The following is a 20,616-nucleotide window of genomic DNA, read 5'->3' on the forward strand; positions in this document are numbered from 1 at the left end:
GGGAAGGACAATTGTCTCAGCAATAAGAGGCCCTATGGAGAGGGTAGGGAAATACATAGATTCCTGTATTAAGTAAATAGTATTTGATCTACCATCCTATGTTAAAGATACAGGTGATGTCCTGAATAAAAATGAGGATTTGAGCTTCCTGGGGGATATGTTACTTGTGGGAGTAGACGTTGAGTCGCTCTACACGTCCATACCCCACGAGTGGGGTATAGCAGCTCTAGTTCCACTTACTGGATGCCAAGTTCCCCGCAATGGGCGCACAAAATGAATTTTTAATCATGTTACTCGAACTGGCGCTCAGAAATAATTTCTTCCAATTCAATTGTCAGTTCACCTTGAGGCTAGGTGACAGATGCACACCGTTGGGATCAGGGGTACACCGCAAGGTAGTGGACCCTATGGCTGACTGCTGCGGATGGTAGTCCGGGTGTAAGGAAGGCAGGGCTGCTGGAACACCAACACGGATCCCACTGGGGTTAGAGCGTAGGATTCCCTGGGGCGCGGAGTCTAAGAGCCAACAGGTGTTCACCAGAGCCTCTAGTGGTGAGGATGGACTGGGCTGCAACTGGCTCCAGGTCATGACCCCCAGGGTCCCCCAGCTCACACCCACAGTAGGCAACAGGAGGATAGGGATAGTAAAGGAGTAAGCCAAGGTCAGGGCCACAAGCAGGCAAGGACAACAGTACCAAGAGTACCCACCAAGGTTCAGGGTCACAGGCAAACAGGGATAGTCGGGGACATGCCAAAGGTCAGGGTCACGAGCAGACAGGAATAGTAGAGAACACGCCAAGGTCAGTAACAGAAACAAACGTAGAGCACATGGCAGGCAGCAACAGGAAGCCAAACACACAAAGGTTGATCAGCAGGGCTGGGCCTCTAGTGCAGAGGTTAATATAGAGTTCTCTGATAGGATTTGCGGTGGAGCCATGCTAGAGGAGAGTTAATAAAAGCAGTCAGGTGAGAGACAGCTGGTCTTTAGAGATGAACACATGGAGACAGGTAAGCTGACAGACAACTCTATTGCATAACCATGACATCAATGACCTCAATTACCAAAAAATAAGAGGCACCGCCATTGATGCCCCTTGGGTGCCAGCATATGTGACCTCCTTTAAGCCCTGTATTGACTCCCCAGTTGCCCAGTGAGGATTATATCTAGGTATGGGGCATAGTGGGGTGAAGTAGGTAAAATCCTACAAAACTACTGGCACATATTTACATGTTCAAATGACCTGAAAGCTGTAGTTGGCCCGAAGCCGCTCATGGTAGCGTAACGGACTAGTAATCTGAGTGACCCATTGGTTCCAGTTGGAGTTTGTGAGAACACCAAATAGAAATTGGATCACGGATCTCCCCAAGTTAAAGGGGATGTACCTGTGTGGCCATTGTGGAATGTGTAAATTTGTTGATCTTCCAGTGTGTTCACCGATTCTGATGACGTGAATAATTACCAGATCAAACAACTTATTAACTGCGCCACCACAAGAGCATCTTGGAATGCCCTTGTAAGAAGTTATATGTTGAAAAAACTAAACGTCAACCCCGCATCAGATTCGGTGAACACATAAAAAGTGTCAAACTATAGGAAGAAACTCCCATGAGATTGCATTTTGCGGAATTTCATGGGGGTCAACCAGAAGGACTTAGGGTTAAGGGTTTCTTTGCCCTGAGACTAACAAGTCGTAGGAGGGATTTTGACACAGTACTTTTGAGAAAAGAAAAATCTTGGATATTTAGACTTGGAAGCCTGGCGCCTAGGGGGTTAAATAGAGAGAGAAGATGAATCTAAAAGTGTTCCTCGATCCATAGACTGAATTTACCTGTGCATATATTGGGGTAATCTAGATATTAAGATGCCCCGGGGACGTGTTCATGCATAGGTATTCTGTAAATAAGGTATCAGGGAGATAAATTCTTGCTGTTAGGAGTTAGGAAAGGAGTTATATAACCTGTGTGTCTATGCAAGAATTAATGATTTTCCAATGTATAGTATCATATTATCTCCAACGTTCTTGCAATTTTGATAAGTCACCACTAGATGGCCTCAATTGGACGCCTTGAATAATTTAACTGAGATGGGCTTCTGCCCCTTTTAATAGATGTAAGAATGCGACGTTTGAACGTCCTGATGAAGCATACGTGGATGTATACGAAATGTGTTGACGTAGGCAGCACAGCAGGGCCCTGCGTTCCAACATGCGGGCCAATGATCCAGCACTTTTGGATTCGTGACCTGTGCAGACATATGGGACTAAATGCTGGGTGTGTTGAGAGAGCCTGTACACATTATGGCGTGCACCACAAGAAAAACATCATGATCTGAGCACCATCTGTGAGTCAACCATCATGGCTTATGGTATCTACACCTCGCCTATACACAATCGGTGGAAAGGACTGAGCACACGCTCGAGTACTGTGGAATGGTGAGAGCCTCCGGGCAGCTCCTGACTCTTTCAAGTCACCACAACTGTAATCTATATTGCAACAATATACTTGGCTAGTTATGCCATAATCACCTGGTGCTACACCAAGTTGACTTGAAAGTCAATTAGGAGGACTTAATCAAGGCATTATACATTACCCCAGTGGGTTTGAGGCCAATCTGTATGTCAAATCCAGGTTGTTGCGCTCTGTGCATTGATTGTGGGCCGTCTCAATTGGAGTGCTTTCTTCACGGGCCCAGCGGCATAAGTCCATATGTATTACATGAGTTGCTATGAGATTACCCATATATAGGAGGCTATATGTCTGTGGATATTGAACATACAGTGCTGTAGCTCCCATGGATGAGAAGTCCCAATCGGAACCATTCTAACTCAGTGTAGCCCCGAGCTCTCTCTTTTGGTCTCTCCTTATGCCTTGGATCTGCCTATGGGACAGTGGGTGACCCCAAGGTATGTGGAGTGGAGTAATAAATAAACAGTAAATACCGCGCTGTGATGAGTTATAAAGTGAACAATGATAAATATTGAAAAAATACTGTTATTAAAAATTGGTCCAAACAGCTGCCGCTACAAGTGAGATACACACCTAACAAACCAACTAGCAATAAGTAGCAGCGCTAATTCCCTAAAAAACGTACACCCAAATTGATAAATAAAGTGGCATATATGATTAGATATATGTAAATACACAACAGCTGATAGACAAAATAAGTTAAATACACATGAGAACCAACTCTAAAAGGAGCATCATTAAGTCCATTAAGATATAGATGAACAATTGTATGATCCAGTGATAGTATCTCCCAGGTGATGTTCGCTGCGTAAACAAATGAATCCTCCACCGCACCACTGTGATAACACCAATAAATATATATGCTTACCAGAAGGCAAGCTAAGATAAGCTTGTGACCTTAACCCGGTCGGGGCCTTTAAAAAAGAAGGAATGAATGGAGGCGATGATTCCACCACACCATATAGAGGAGTCGTCCCCGCAAATCTTTTCTTAGACACTTCCAGAGCCCCGGAACACAAGTTACTCAAGGAGTCCCCAAGAGAAAAAAGGAATCGACATAGCGTAATCCCGTAAACTAATTTATTAATTAAAAGTAGAGAACACACTTACATGGTATGAAGAAGTTGAAAACATAAAATAACATGAGCCGGCCGGCTAAAGCGATCGCCCGTCCACCACCTGAACACGCGAGACGTCTCGCGTGTTCAGGTGGTGGACGGGCGATCGCTTTAGCCGGCCGGCTCATGTTATTTTATGTTTTCAACTTCTTCATACCATGTAAGTGTGTTCTCTACTTTTAATTAATAAATTAGTTTACGGGATTACGCTATGTCGATTCCTTTTTTCTCTTGGGGACTCCTTGAGTAACTTGTGTTCCGGGGCTCTGGAAGTGTCTAAGAAAAGATTTGCGGGGACGACTCCTCTATATGGTGTGGTGGAATCATCGCCTCCATTCATTCCTTCTTTTTTAAAGGCCCCGACCGGGTTAAGGTCACAAGCTTATCTTAGCTTGCCTTCTGGTAAGCATATATATTTATTGGTGTTATCACAGTGGTGCGGTGGAGGATTCATTTGTTTACGCAGCGAACATCACCTGGGAGATACTATCACTGGATCATACAATTGTTCATCTATATCTTAATGGACTTAATGATGCTCCTTTTAGAGTTGGTTCTCATGTGTATTTAACTTATTTTGTCTATCAGCTGTTGTGTATTTACATATATCTAATCATATATGCCACTTTATTTATCAATTTGGGTGTACGTTTTTTAGGGAATTAGCGCTGCTACTTATTGCTAGTTAGCTATGTGGAGTGGAGTCCAAGGTATCCTCACAGTGCATTAACCTCTTGCTAGGCTTGCACAGTGTTGGACCTTGAACGCCCGCCTTGTCACCAGGCCCGGCATTAGGGAGTCACCATAAGAGAATGGTTTGCACAAATGCATGTATGTGATAGTGTGGGCCCTGTTGTGTTGTGTGTCTGACAACGTTGTCCACTGTTTTTAGATTAATATTGGTGCTTGGTTGTATAGGCTAGTTGGCCCAATATATTTTTGCTAATTGGTGAATTTTTTCAATAAAGTTATTTTTTTCTATTTTTAATATAGATGGTTGGTCCTCCTTATGCAACTCCTGTATAGTGAGGTGACCTGTTTGAGTCCCCTCTATTTTTGCTTTTGGATTGTTATTTAGTTGCGGAGGCACCCAGCCCAAATGGACATATCAGGCTTATAAATCATCTATAATAAACCCCAAGAACTTGGGTCATGGCCCCCCTCTTAGTTTTTAAGTTTGCTAAAACAGTAAACATGTTTATGTATGCCAACTGTGTATTTAAGGAAGGGTTGACACACTGGTCCCCAGACGGTGGCCAGTTTACCTTAACCTGGGCCTTGTGGCATTATTACTGACCCCCAGCAATAAAGCACTATTTCTTCAGCTAACCTCAACTGTGGGGTCTTATTCCTCCATCTCACCCGACCAATGAGGCATTATTTCTTCAAATGACACAAACAACGGAGCCTAATTCCTACCACCAACACGAAAGATGGGGCATAATTCCTGCCACTGACACCAATTGTGGGGCGCTAATCCTTACACTGATACCAACGATGGGCAACTATTCTTCCCGCTAGAGGAAAGGCTCCCGAAATTATATCAGTTCAAGGTGATAACTAAGAACTAATGTCATCAGGTAAGGGTGGATTTCTAGCCGCACCTCTATGTTTACCTATCATTTGGCTGTGTACCTGGACAGGAGCAGTTGTGTTCGGCGGGTGACTTTTTTTTTTCGTTGGGGTCTGCGTTTTTATGCTTTTTTTTAAATAAAAGACTTGTGTTTTTATTAACTTTGACTTTTTTTTGGTGAATGAGTAGGGGTACTATGTACTCCCTACTCATTCACATTGGGGAGCATGATATGGGGGCTTCCATATTCCGATAAGTCACCCCTGCATCCCCACAACCACCGGGCCAGGGTTGTGGAGAAGAGGCCCTGGTGCCCATCAACATAGGGACACGGTGCCCCAAAACACCCTCCATGTTGAGGGCATGTGGCCTTGTATGGTTCAGAAGGAGGGGGGCGCTCTCTAGTTTTCAGGCCTGCCAAGCTGAATGCTCAGATAAGGGTCTGGTAAGGATTTTGTGGGGACACCACGCGATTAAAAAAAAAAAAATAGTGTGGGGTTCCCCTTAAAATCCATACCAGACGAAGGGCCTTGTATGAATAGGGAGGGGACCTCCACGCTGTTTTTTTTATTAGAATTTTTATGTGCCGGCAATTCTGTTTACATTCAGCTGTCAGTGGGGAAGCCCGCTGACAGCTGATGAGTCATCGGTGTTTAAGGATGCTTCCCAGGCCTGCTCCTTACCAATCAGTTATTCTTCACACATAATTTGAATCTGAATTCAAATTGTTCTGAAAATTTGGAATTCGTTAATAATCGAATAAACGAAAAAAAAAACTAAACGAATTTCAATGAATTTCATTATGATTGTCATTCGTAGATTCGGATGCATCTGAATCTCTGAATAACCAAAAATGAGTCCGAATTTAGATTCAGACCGAAACAAATTGCATATGTCCACTTGAATGACTGTCAGAGGGACAGAAAGTATGGGAAAATTTTGCCAATTTGGTCACAGACAACAATAAAAACTTGATAGAAATACAAACCTTCCCCGTTTTCTGCAAAACAATAAAATATTTTAAATAGGTACTATTGTAGTTTCTACAATTTCCCATATGTGGCCAGTGGGGTGGCTAAATGGTTACTTTTTCCTCGCAGCTCTGGATCCTGGGTTTGCACCCCACAACTTTCTTCTCAATAAAATAACATATTTCGGAGGTTCATTGGCTTGTTATGAAGATTACAAAGTTTGTATGACTAATGTGAATTGTACTCTGAAAAGCACTGAACAGTATGTGAGCAGCTTATGTCTGTGAAAGATGTTTTGTGCAAACTGTCTACTTGAAACTGTCTTATTCATCAAAGCCCTGTCCAATATTTTCATTTAATCCTTGCATTAAAAGAAAAAGGCAAGCATTTTCAAGCAGTGAGCGTATAAATTGCAAAATACTTGCTGTGATGGCACATCATGCTTGACTTCCGAACGGTAATGTAATATTTTTATAGAACAATGCATCAATCCCATTAAAAATGAAACAGGTTTAGTCCTCACCTAATGTCAGGTCCTCTTGTGAAAACTGAGAGATGCTAAAATATTGATAGAATCATTTCTTCCACATCCATGTATTGTTATGGCAGGGCAGGGCAAATCCCATAAGGCAGGTATCCAAAGGTTGGTGGCTTAAAGTAGACCTGAATTTAAAAATTGAAGATTTGCTTTGTTACAGAGAATGTTTAAAAATGTTGACGCTGTAAGTAAGGGGAAAGTAAAAATTCCTTGCAGCGGGGCTGCTCCTGCATTGTATAACTGTTCATTTATATGTAGGGGAGCGGGAGAAGCAATTTTACTTACTGATCTGCTGTTCCCACAGACTCCTCTGCTTTTAAAAATCTGTTCTGTTATGCTCTGGCAGTTGGATGTCCCTGACATCATCAAGAAAAATTCACCATACTCCTGCAATGGATGTGAGGCTGTAAAGAACACACTGGTGGAGCATAGGAAAGCACCTCTGTCGGAGTAGCAGTGGATTTAGTAACCAAAACTCCTTTTTTCATCCACTAGACCAGGGGTCTCCAAACTTTCTTAACAAAGGGTCAGTTTACTTTGTTTATCAGACTTTGAGGGGGCTGGACTGTGACCAGTGTGAGTAGAAAATGCCCTGGCGTCAGTGAGAGTAAAGAATGCCCCATCATTGTTATTAATGAGAGGAATATTGCCCCTTTGTTGGTATTAGGGGAAGAATAAGTGCCCCATCATTGGTGTCATTGGGAGTAATAGCACCCCATTGTTATCAAGGGAACCACAGGTTGAAGGAAAGAAAGGGCATGATTCCCCTATCAACATAGTCAGTGTTGGTGAAGGCATCCCTTCCTCGGAGTTATTGTATCCTGACAGTGGGAAGTTTCCCAGCTGTCAGAATACAATGATCACTGCTTGCGGCTATAGCCCCTGGCAGTGATCAAATGAAAACACCCCAACAGGCTATGGCCGGCTTTATATGGCCAAAGGTTTTTTGCCCATACTTCTTTTGTGGGTCACAGGAGTACACTTACATTTGTTCTCCTGTGACCTAAAATCAACTGATAGTAGGCTATTGTCCACTATCAGCTGATGAGACAGAGCTGCTCTGGGCTCCAAAAGGATCCTGACAATATTATCGGGATCCACCCTGCTGCCTGATTGACAGCTTGCACTGCCTGTCAGTGTGCAGCTGAGAGCCAGCGCCATCTGTGCCCTCCCCAGCCCGGGTTTCCATTGAGCACTGGAGGAGCAGAGAGGAGAGTGATGACAGACAGTCACTGCTCTCTTCTCTGAACAGACCAAGAACTTAGCGATCAGCAGTCATCTGATCGCTTAGTTCTCAGTCTTAGAGCCAAGTTGGGACAGCTGCAAAATCGCACTGATGCTGCAGCATAGAGGTGAGTATGGATGTTTGTTTTTTTCATAAACCCATACTTCTCCTTTAATACATTATTAGATGTTTCTTAACTCAGGCCAGAATGACCCCCACATTCACAATTTTGTATAATAGAGAATCAACTAAAAATTTCCAGCATCACCAGAATTTGAATTGTTGTTGTGATGAATCAAACAAACCATTCTGGATAAAAAGCACCGTTGAGGTTATTAGCAATAAAAAAACCTGTATGTAATGGCTGGATTTGCCGCTTTTAAAGAGCAGATATATCACATAGGCAGACACCAAAGGCAATGGTTCTAAATCTACAGGATTCTAATTTACTACAGCACTTTTTACAGAAAGTATTACTCCAAGGAATGTGACAACTCTGAAGTGGCACAACGCCAAGCTTCCAGAGTTTGAAAACTGCCGAGCTGGTCTGACGCAGTTCTTCCATCCAAATGGGTTATTTTGCTAGGGATTTCCCCATAATGAATACTTGCGGATCTCACTGATTAAAGTGACATTTGGAAACTGGTAAGTGGACTGGGAGAAACTGTTTACGTTAGGTTGTCTTCCAGTTCCTTGAACAAGAGATCAGTGTTTGAGTTCGGACAATCAGAAATTCCACACATCATCGATGTGCTGAGAGAACTGAAATCCAATCTTGAGAGACGTCTGAAGTATGCACAGTTACACCAGCTCAGACACAAGGTGGAGAGGCTGGAGTTAGACAGTAGCAGATGGAACCAATAACGTATACAGGAAAGTATTGGGTAGCACGGTTGTACTTAGGCACTTCTCTGGAGACCACTCCACTTAAACAGCCCATAATCTTTTGCTACATGTGTTGGCTTTTTTATTTAACCTACAAGGTGTTCTTTTTTTTCCAGAGATGAAGTAAGCTCCGGGGGCTACAGCAGATTGATTTGCTTTTTTGATTATGTTCCCTTCTTACGTTTTACTGTGAAATAAAATAGCTGCACACTGTTTCAGGGTGTTTGAAGAAGGACTTTTGTGTAATATTTATAATAATATTAATAATCATTTTATTAAAAAACAACCATTAGCGTAAAGGCAACAAGTGGGGATTGCCATAGGGGTGGTGATTGTCTTTTGTAAACTAAGTTGGCAACAGCAGAAATATGTGCTTGCGTTATCTGGCAGTATAAAGTTCAGGCAAACTTTCATTCTTTTGGTTTAAGAGTAGGAAGCGTTACAGGTGCCAGCCTGTCATGGTTGATTGTCTAAAAAAAAATCCATTCCATGCCCATTTAACTTTTAATTGAGCAGATCTGGATATGGAGCATGGGCCAAGACATGGAAGTGCCTACAAACACGCAAATATTCCTGATCAGATTTTAAATGGCCATGACGACGGTCACAGGACAAATAGGGAAGGTGAACCCTAGGAATTGACAGGAGTTCTACCCCTTCACCACTCTATCCAAAAGCAAAAAGTAAAGTCATCAATCTGAGTGTACCAATCAAGTAATGTTCATAGTTACCCTTTCACTGCCACCACTGTAACTACTATATGTTATAGCAAAGCAGTGGAAGTGGAAAACCAACCAGGTGGCTGTATATTTACCCCCTTCCTGGTCTGGTAGACCCCTGATGTCTTCATTAAATGGACCTGTCATTCTTATTACATAAGAGGCTTATCAGCCCCTTCATGATAATAGTACATAAATAAAGCAAAAAAATTGTAAGCCTCAGTTTAACCACTTCAATACTAGGCACTTTCCCCCCTTCCTGCCCAGGACAATTTTCAGCTTTCAGCGCTGTCACACTTTGAATGACAATTGCGTGGTCATGTAACACGGTACCCAAACTAAATTATTATAATTTTCTTCCCAGAAATAGAGCTTTCTTTTCGTGGTATTTGATCACCACTGGGGTTTTTATTCTTTGCTAAACAAACCAAAAAAGACCGAAGTTTTTGAAAAAAAAAGTTTTTCTTTGTTTCTGTTATAAAATTTTGTTTTCTCCTTCACTGACGGGCACTGATGAGGCGGCACTGATGGGCACTGATGAGTCGGCACTGATGGGCACTGCTGAGTTGGCACTGATAAGGTGGCACTGATGGGAGCTGATGAGGAGGCACTGATATGTAGAATTGATGGGTACTGATAGGCGGCACTGATATGCAGCACTGATGGGCACCGATAGGTGGCACTGATATGCAGCACTGATGGGCACTGATAGGCGGCACTGATAGGTGGAACTGATGGACACTGACAGGCGGCACTGATGGGCACTGACAGGCAGCACTGATGGGCACTGATAGGCGGCACTGATAGGTGGAACTGATGGACGGACATTGACAGGCGGCACTGATGGGCACTGACAGGCAGCACTGATGGGCAATGATAGGCTGCACTGATTGGTACTGAGAGGTGGCACTGATGGACACTAATAGATGGCACTGATGGGCAGCACTGATGATGAGGTACTGACAGGTTTTACTGATGGGCACTGATTGGCACTGTGGTGGGCACTGATTGGCACTGATCGACTCTTTGACAGGCGTTTCTGATGGGGCACTGACTGGCAGCTGATGGGCACTTATTGGCATTGTTGGTGGCACATCTGAGCCATGCGAATGGAATGCGGTGCAAGAAATGCGCACGGATTGTGGTGTTTCCTACACCGCATTACTGTGAACCTAGGCTAAAATATATTTAAACATGTAAAAAAATTAGAGACCCCCCCCACACACACACATACATGTACATACACTGCCTGGACGCAATTAATACACAATAACCCCAATTACATATTACATATCTCCTGAAAAAGAATAATTTTAGGCTGTCATTTTAGTTTAACTCTGATTGGCTTTAACCTAATGGGCTATAACAATTTTTATGCGTCGTCTGTTTACAATCTTGAGTATCTAGTTTTTCAGTCTAGAAATATTTGTTAATTTTTTTAAGATGTCACAATCTTCTCTTTCGTGTTTAATAAGGGACACAAGACTGATAGACAGTTGGGTAGAACTGCTGCCTACTGGAGGATTTGAACACTGGAAAAAAACAAAAAATCGACCAGTCTGGTAAATTTCCTCCCAGCTCCCAGCATGCCTCGGGTTTAGCAAGAGACCTAGGAAAATGGAGATAGATCAGAAGTTGAGGAGCGCACTCCTTTCAGTGTTCGACCTTGGTAATAGATGGGTGCTCATAGGCGCCGCGCAAACCACAGTAAAACGATGAGGCACTCTGTTGCAAACATATACACTTTTTTATGAGTGCAAAGTCACATTAGTAAAGTAAGTCAATGTTTCAGGGCTGCACAGGTCCCTTCCTCAATGCAGCGTAGTCACAGATGTGTTGCCCTGTTTATGTCTATGGTCTTGCCTTCGGCACTGCTTGCTGGGAGTGAGAAGGATTTTAGCAGGCTGGTCACAGGCTGTTTTGTTTGGCAATGCCCAAATCCTGTTATATACAAATCAATCGGCACTGCCAAATAAAAAATCAAAAACACCCAATGTTATTCACATAACAAAAATGTAAATTGCAAGCTGTCCACTCCCAAGGTAATTTTACCACACCCTCCAGATCATCATGATTAAAATATAGTGCAGCTCAATACAAAATACAATCAAAAGGATAAACAATAACAATCTCAACCAAAATCATATATTGCTAATAATTTGTGAAAATAGAAAAAGTCCCCAAATGCAGACATATAAAAAATTCTCTAAACTTTATTATATGCCTGCATTTGGGGACTTTTTCTATTTTCACAAATTATTTGCAATATATGATTGTATTTGGGGATTGTTATTGTTTATCACTTTTATTTTTTTTTTAAATTGGGCTGCACTATAATTATAATGTCCAGATGCTCTTGTGGGTGGCAGTATAACCCAAATGTCTCAGAAACCTGTGTCCCTCAATGAACTTTCAAGAAAAGGATTTTTACGGTAAGCAAAACCTTTTTGTAATATCCCTTCTGTACATTAACGTCATCCCAGGCTAGTTGACTAATCAGCTAATTGAATTACAGCCATTGTACTGGAAATTGCCTAATCTCTAGAAATCTAAATATATACACTTGTTAGTTGGCCATACAGTGCTGATTCATATATCAAAATGTACACATATTTGAGGTCAGGATAAATAGAAGAACATAATTTAGTAAAGATATTTGAAAAAGCATTATATATATATATATATATATATATATATATATATATATATATATATATATATATATATATATATATATATATATATATAAAATGCGCGTGCATTTTGACCATTTCTTTGCCTATAATAAAATTAAATCCAAGGATTTATATAAAAAAAACAAATCACAAATAAAGGCCCCGGTTGTGCAAAATAAACAAAATAAAAAAAAGTCGGTAAAACTATTTTTACGTTATATTCCAAAAGTCAAAATCTGGTCTGTTCACAAAAAATATGATTATCCTGTAGATTAAAAGGGTTCATGTTTGTGTTCTAAATACTTATATCAGTCCATTTCCAAAATCAAAAATGGTATCCTTAGGCATTGCTTATTAGCAGCCCGGGTAGCCATATCCGTCACTGGAAATCTTCTACACCCCCTCACCTTTTGGAGTGGGCCCAGATTCTTAACTGCATCATGGCTTTGGAAACACTGGTTGGTTTGGACCCCGAGAAAGTACGCACTTCGTGGACGTGCTGGCAGGCCTATAGTGATTCAGTCGCTTTCCAAATCTAGTAGTAGTAGGATAGTGTGTCCATCCTTCCTATGGTTTCACTGGGACACGTACTATTTCCTTTGTTATGGTGGCTTTTGAGCGCTGCAAGTTTTTTCTATTTACGCTTTTCCTTTTCCTGTCCTGCTGTTTATTGTGAAATCATATAAAATGGTCTGTTACCTCTCACCCTGATCCAGTTTATTATTTTTTACTGTGTTTTTGGGCACCATTTACATTATCTTTCCTTTGCACTGTTTTGTATATGGTCCTCATTGTATGACTTATTATGGAAAGTTTTTTATATCTATGTCCTTATGTATGTTTGTACCCTGGTATTTGTCTGAATAAAACGTTGTTTGACCCTAAACACTTGTTTCAGTAGGTGAGTCAAACTACTGAAGCCAGTGGATTAGTGTAGCAGTTAGGCATTTTTTTTTCAGAAGGGGAGATCAAAATGGTTGCCTTTCTCAAGACAGGTTTACTTTAAAGTGGAACTTTAGTCAGCCAATTAGGTTCTGCTAGATCCCTTCAGGCTGGCCACTTCTGCAGGTATAGCCATGTAAAACATTAAAAATAAGTGCCTATACTGTTTTAAATTTCATTAATACACTGTCTCACCCCGCTCTGCACATGCTTAGTTGCTCTCTATTTTTTTGCACTGGCCCAAAAATCGGAGCCAGTCGAGGCCAATCTGCTGACAGCCTAAAGATTTGCTTGCTGCTCAGGGGCTCTGGTCTTCAGCAAATTGTCAGCCTCCATCCAGCAGAAACAGGAGCAATGCTGGAGGCAGTTTACAGCACACACTACTTTCAGAAGCATTATTATTAATGTGGAATGTTTGCTTGCTAAAGAGCATTATTTTTTATCAAGTTGTTATGGGTAAAGTTCTACTTTAAGTTCTTTATTTATTTGTTTAGTCTTTTATTTATTATTTAATCTTATATAACATTGAATAGTAATTTATAATTTATTATAGTATTATTTATAATGTATTATTATTATTGTTATTTTTTTATATTACTAGCTAAATAGAAATGTACAGTTGTTTATTACAATTTTTTTTTAAGATTGTTTCTTTCTGCTTGTACCGCTATGAAAAGAATAAAAAAAGTACTGAATCAAGATTGTTTCTTTAGGGTGAAGTTACAGAAAGGCATTTGCTCCCCATTCTGCTTTCTGACCCTCCAAATCTGGTGCCTTCACTCACCTACCTCACTCCTGTCTGCCAGTCCCTTCTTAGCAGCCTTAAGCAAATACCATTCATACCATATAGTCAGTAATCTGCCAGGCATCTTGGTGATTGGCCACTCAAGCATTGAGCACTTTATTATGCAATGACAAGGGAAACAGGTAAAGGTACCCAACTTCCAGAATCAGGATGTTAACTAGGACTGTGGATTAGATCAGTGGCTTAGGGAAGGTAAAGGCAGATTTGTTTTATGAAGTAGTATAAGACGAGGCCTACATGGTATAGAGGTGCTGGTTAATACATGGGAGATGCAGTTGATTATCACCCTTAATAGTACCCCAAAACCTTCATAATTGTTAATAAAATTGCAATTCCTACACATCTCTTTAGCAGTATATCAGAAGAGGTGCACTTTAAGACCCCGGCCTGTGTAGATCTTCATTAATTGGAATACATGCCATCTCATCAACAGGACAGCGGGAATGCTGTTATTAGCACTTAGCTGTAGCCTGCTACCTTGGCAATGGTGAATATTAATAATTGATAGTGCTCCCAGCATTAATTCATGCATTGGCTGTAACACAAGACAGTGACTGCTGCAGTCTCGTATACCTGTAGACTCCCGGATACGCTTGTACAAATTAACTTTTAGCCCGGTTTTTGTAGTGGACAATTCTTATATGATCGATTAATAAAATTAAGTATGAGTCGACAGGCTTATTTTTATCGTGTTCCTCCACAGGAGCTGCACAGACGGAATCAACATCAGCCCGAATCGGCAAAGACCAAAGCTCTGCAGACCGTCATTGAGATGAAGGTACATTTTTGCAGCCTATTCTTTCTGCTAGATGCCCCTGTGGTATGTTAGTAATCATGCTTTAAAGACCATGCTATACATTATGTTTTGATTACCCTGTTTTTCAATACTTGGTTACATGCATGTCACCATGCTGTACGTTGTGTTCTACTTACCCTGCTGTACAATAATTGATCACGTGCATTGCCTACATTGTGGTACATTATGTCCCATTTACCCTGCTGTCCAGTACTTGATCATATGCATTGCTTACTGTGCTGTACGTTAAGTTCCGCTTAAACAATTGTACAATTATTGGTCCCACACATTGCTTACCATGCTGTTCGTTATGGCTCACTTAACCTGCTTTACAGTAGTTGATCACATACATTGGCTACAATATTGTATGGCATATCCCACTTACCCTGCTGTATAGTATTTGGTCTTATGCATTGCATACTATGCTTTACACCAGGGGTAGGTAACCTTTTGAGCACAGTGTGCCGAAAAATATTTTCAAAGAAATTGAACGTGACGATTTTATAACAAAAAAATGTCAACTTCACACTCTCAATCACGAAAAGGGTTTTTTTATCAAGGAAATGCTGTAAACTACTTGAGTAGTGAGAAATTAACATCCTGCACTCTCACGCCTCAGATCGGTCCTAATTCCTGAAACTCCACACTTCAGATCAGCCCCAATCCATGCACCTTCACACTTCAGATCACTGTCCCCCCTGCAAATCTGTTTTACCACTGTACCCCCTTGCTCTTCTGTCCCACCACTGTAGCCCCCTGCTCTTCTGTCCCACCACTGTACCACCCTGCTCTTCTGTCCCACTACTGTAACCCCCTGCTCATCTGCCTCACCTCTGTACCCCCTGCTCATCTGTCCCACCAATGCAACCCCTTTCTTATCTCCCCCACCACTGTACCTCCCTGCACATCTGCTCCACCGCTGCACCCCCATGCTCTTTTTTCTCACCACTGAACCATCTTCTCATTTGTCCTAACACTGAACTTATTTGCTTATCTGCCCCACCACTGTACCTTCTGCACACCTGTCCCACCTCAGTTCCCCCTGCTCATCTGTCCCACCAATGTACCTCCTTTCTCCTCTGCCCCGCCACTGTACCCCCCTGTACATATGCTTCACCTCTGTACCCCCTGCTCTTCTGCCCTACCACTGTAACCCCCTGCTCATCTGTCCCATCAATGCACCTCCTTTCACATCTGCCCCACCGCTGTACGCCCCTGCTCTTCTGTCCCACCACTGAACCCCCTTCTCATCTGGCCCAACACTGAACCCCCCCCACCCTCTGCTCATCTGTCCCACTACTGTACCCCCCTGCTTTTCTGTCCCACCCACAATAATACGTACCATGCTGTATATTACGCACCAGTTAACCTACTGAAGAGTAATTAATCACATTTTTTCCATATCATGCTGTACATTATGCCCTGATTTGCCTGCCATACAGTTAAAGCGAATCTAAACTGTATCTGAGCACCACAAACTGAAAATGCTGTTTAATTCATTTTTTATATTCAAAGCAAACTCCCCCATCCATCCATGTATCCAAGCTTTATTTTCTTGAGAAATCAGTTTGAAAACCACCCCCTAAAATATCTAGTCGTGGCCATCTTGAGTAAGGGTAGTTGGTTCATGTAGCATTTACTTCCTGGAATCGATCTGCCCTTAGCTCAGTCATGTAGGCAGGAGGGTGTGCTTAGGTGAGATAGCCCCTTCTCCCCTCCTTTAGATGAAAAAATGCTCAGGAATACTACTGGGATTTATGACATCATTTTGACCTAGGCCAGAAACCAGGAAGCAACTAAAGAAATATAAAAAAAAAAATTGTTTAAAGCGCTCGGTTCACACTGGGACAGGTTCAAAGTCGCCCGACTTGAGTCGCTCCGATTAGAACGGTTCCTTTGCACTGAATGAAGAACGACTTGCCAGTCGCCTGACAAGTCTCCCCAGTGTGACCCGACACTAATGCTAGCAGCATGATGATTAAAAATAGTTAATTTTGTCTGAAAAAGTCTAGTTCTGCTTTAATGAAGGAATAATAGGACCTTGCCGTACAATATCTCCCAGTTACCTTGCTCATGTTTTCCAATAACTGGTCCCATTTCTTGTACACATTGTGTACATTATGTCTCAGTCTATCTACCATACGGGTCATAAGTCTTCTACTCCTTGCTGTGCAAAAATGACCATGTGTAATACATACTGGACATTTGTTACATAGAAAGTCCTACCTATCCTATTGTAAAGTTATTTTCCATACCATACTGTATAAGGAATGAGCATGTGTCTTTTGTACCCCACCAAACCTCAAGCATCTTTTTTACCGTGTGTACATCAAAGCATCTTATGCTATGTTTACAGCCTTGCTGGGATGACCAAATAAAAACATTGTAAGGGCTAAAATGCTTACATTCCCGAAAGAAAATGATGTTTCAGCCTCTCTCTAGTGCTGCTCATAGAATCAAAAGCCTTGGCATTTGGTCATCTGATCTCTTAAAGTATAACTTGTTTTTTAGTTTTAGACAGATTGCAGATGGAGTCCAGATGGATTAGAATGCTTGTTAGGTTTTTACTGCTGTCTGTGCCCCGTTAAGGAGATTCCTCCTCTCTATTTATCCTTATCACGGGTACTCACCGAGGCCGAGATGCTGGGAGTGGCTTCCCTTGCGGCTAAGCGCACCACACCCCTGGTAGTGGTACAGAGGGTGTAGGGCACAGAGAGGCACGGGTCGCCTGCAGGCAGGAAGCTTCTTGAGAGGAGGACTTCAGTCACGCAGAGATGAGAGCAACGGTGGCTCTGACCCAGAGCTGGAGACGAAGACCCGGCCGGGGTTCTAACCCGCAAACACAATGGGAGCTGGGATAAGTGCAGGAGATCAGGCACTGAGAACCCAGTAGTGGAGAGTCTATGATGCAGACCGATAACTTAATACTGGAGACTGGTAGATGAGGAAGTCCTTGAAGCAGGCCGAGGGTCAAACACAGCAGATGGTAAGTAGAGGAATCCTGAAGGCAAGCCAGAGGTAGGGGATTGGAGATGTCAGCAGAGAAGTCCGTTTAAACAAGCCGGGGTCATACACGAGAAGGCAGGAGAATCCGGAGACAGGCAGAGGGTCAAACACTGGAAGCAGATCGTGGGAAAGTCCTTTAAACAAGCCGAGGTCAAAATGCTGGAGAGAGACAAGGTAGGTCAGGCAAATCCGGGTCAAACAGGTAAACACAAGAAGCAGGAATCAGGAACGGAACACTGGAAGCTGAAAGACAAACCAGCAATTAAACAGGGCACAAGTCAGTCCTTATATAGGCCAGAAAGGGGGCGTGGCGCTGACGAGCGAACGTTCGTACGCCATTACGCCGTTACGCCGTGTAGTGAACCCGTGTGTGCCGCTACTTTGCTAACGCGCATGCGCGGAAGCGCGGCTCCGCCGCGCAAACGCACAGGAACCTTCCGATGTTGACAGGCTCTTTTCTGACAGTGCCCCCCCCCAAAGGGCAACCTCCGGGTGCCCAATCTGGCCAGTACTCCCGGATATTTCTTGTGGAATGTTTGTATTAACCGTGGGGCGTGTATATTGGAGGAGGGTTCCCAAGAATTATCTTCTGGGGGGTACCCCTTCCACTTGACCAGGTACTGGATATGACCCCCCCTCCTTCTACAGTCCATTATAGCCTCAACCTCGAATTCATCTTCGCCTTCAATATTAATTGGAGGAGGTGGCAACTTCTCCCTTCCTGGAAAAGAACTGGGAGTTACTGGTTTCAAAAGGGAAGTATGGAAGACAGGATGAATTCTGTAAGAGCTGGGTAAAGAGAGTTCAAAGGCCACGGGGTTCACTACTCTCTTTATCTTGAAGGGACCAATAAACCTTGGGCCTAATTTGCGTGAAGGACAAGAAAGTTTGAGGTTTGTTGCAGATAGCCAGACTTCATCCCCAATCTTAAAAATTGGGTTGCTCCTCCTCCCCCTGTCATAGTATTTCTTGTAGCTGTCCTGAGCCTTCTTCATAGTTTCCTGAATTATTTGAAAATTGGCTTGAATGGAATTTATTCGGTCTTGCACCGCGGGAACTGATACTTCTGAAAAAGAATTAGGCAAAAAAGAGGGGTGAAATCCATAATTAGCCCAAAAAGGAGTTTGATTGGTTGCTGTATGTATGGAATTATTATAGGCAAATTCTGCACAGGGGAGGAGTGAAACCCAGTTGTCTTGAGAGCACGAGCAGAAACAGCGCAGATATTGTTCCAGCGTTTGGTTCGTCCTCTCTGTTTGGCCATTACTTTGAGGATGATATGCTGAGGATAGGCATACCTTGATTTCCAGGGATTTACAAAGGTCTCTCCAAAATTTTGAGGTGAACTGGACTCCTCTGTCAGACACAATGCTAACGGGTACTCCATGTAGCCTAACCACTTCCTTGATGAATATATCCGCGGTATCTGAGGCAGAGGGTGTGCCCTTCATGGGTAAGAAGTGGGCCATTTTTGAAAGGCGGTCGACCACTACCAGAATGGTGGAGAATCCTTCAGCAGGTGGTAGGTCAACGATAAAGTCCATAGCCACTTCCTTCCAGGGTTGCTCTGGAATGGGTAATGGTCTTAATAGACCCCAGGCTTTTGCATTGGATCCCTTGCTGCGCTGGCAAATAATACAAGAGTTTACGTAGTTCTTACAGTCCTGACTCCACCCTGGCCACCAGAAGGAACGATGTATTAGTTCCGAGGTCTTTTGTACCCCGAAATGTCCTGCAAATTTGTTATCATGAAATGTCTTTAGTACCAAGGGTCTTACTTGCGCTGGAACAAATATTTTGTTTTGGGCCCATAGTAAACCATCCTGTTTCCTCAGTGTGGGTACTTCAGGGTTTAAGCATTGGCTGGAGGCCTGTTCAATGGCAGTTCTTAGATCTGGCTGGATTGAACAAAGAAAATTCTGTGAGGATAGAATAGTACCAGGTTCAGCTGTTTGAGAGGTTTCTGGGAACATTCGAGATAGGGCGTCCGCTTTCCCATTCTTGGAACCAGGCCGATAGGAAATGTGAAAGTTGAACCTGGAGAAGAACAAAGCCCAGCGGGCTTGCCGGGGTCTGAGGCGTTTTGCTGTTCTGAGGTACTCCAGGTTCTTGTGATCTGTGAAGATCATAATGGGGTGAGAAGCGCCCTCCAAAAGATATCTCCACTCCTCAAGAGCAAATTTGATGGCCAGTAGTTCACGCTCCCCCACGTCATAGTTCCTTTCCGGCGGGGACAGTTTCCGGGAGGCAAATGCCACAGGATGAAGAAGGGCCTTCTGGCCTCGTCTTTGGGATAGAATTGCTCCTAAAGCGGATTCTGAGGCGTCTACTTCCAACACATAGGGAAAAGCGGGGTCTGGATGCAGTAGTACCGGGGCAGAAGTAAATAGATTCTTCAGTTTATCAAATGCTTCCTGAGTTTCTGAGGACCACTGGAATCGACTTTGCTGGCGAGTCAGTTGGGTTATGGGAGAAATGATCGATGAAAATCCTTTTATGAACCTGCGATAAAAGTTGGCAAAGCCCACAAATCGTTGGACCCCCTTTTTGTCTGTAGGGGCTGGCCATTCTTGGATAGACTTCACTTTCTGAGGATCCATTGAGACCCCTTCAGTGGAGATAATGAACCCTAGGAATTGGACTACTGTTTTTTCAAATTCGCATTTCTCTCCCTTTAGGTAAAGTCCGTGCTTCCTGAGGATCGTGAGTACCTTCTTCACATGGACCTGGTGTTGCTCAATGGTTGTAGAGAAAATCAGAATATCGTCAAGGTAAACAATCACAAAGTCATCTAAGTATTCACGAAAAATATCATTTACTAGGTGTTGGAATGTAGCTGGGGCATTGCACAGACCGAATGGCATCACTAGATATTCAAAATGTCCGAACCTAGACCT

At 42.8% G+C, this 20,616-nt stretch overlaps 1 protein-coding gene across 11 annotated transcripts in view; it reads left to right on the plus strand.

Annotated features, from left to right (window-relative positions):
* ERC2 (ELKS/RAB6-interacting/CAST family member 2) overlaps nucleotides 1-20,616 on the plus strand; it is a 1,404,232-nt gene that overhangs the window by 267,157 nt on the left and 1,116,459 nt on the right. For all 11 annotated transcript variants that reach the window (XM_073592266.1, XM_073592270.1, XM_073592273.1 and 8 more), the window contains one exon: nucleotides 14,621-14,695. In XM_073592266.1, coding sequence (XP_073448367.1) covers nucleotides 14,621-14,695 — 75 coding nt within the window. The remainder of the gene's footprint in view (nucleotides 1-14,620; nucleotides 14,696-20,616) is intronic.

The sequence above is a fragment of the Aquarana catesbeiana genome, linkage group LG07, assembly GCF_042186555.1.
Source record: "Aquarana catesbeiana isolate 2022-GZ linkage group LG07, ASM4218655v1, whole genome shotgun sequence".
Classification (NCBI taxonomy): Eukaryota; Metazoa; Chordata; class Amphibia; order Anura; family Ranidae; genus Aquarana; species Aquarana catesbeiana.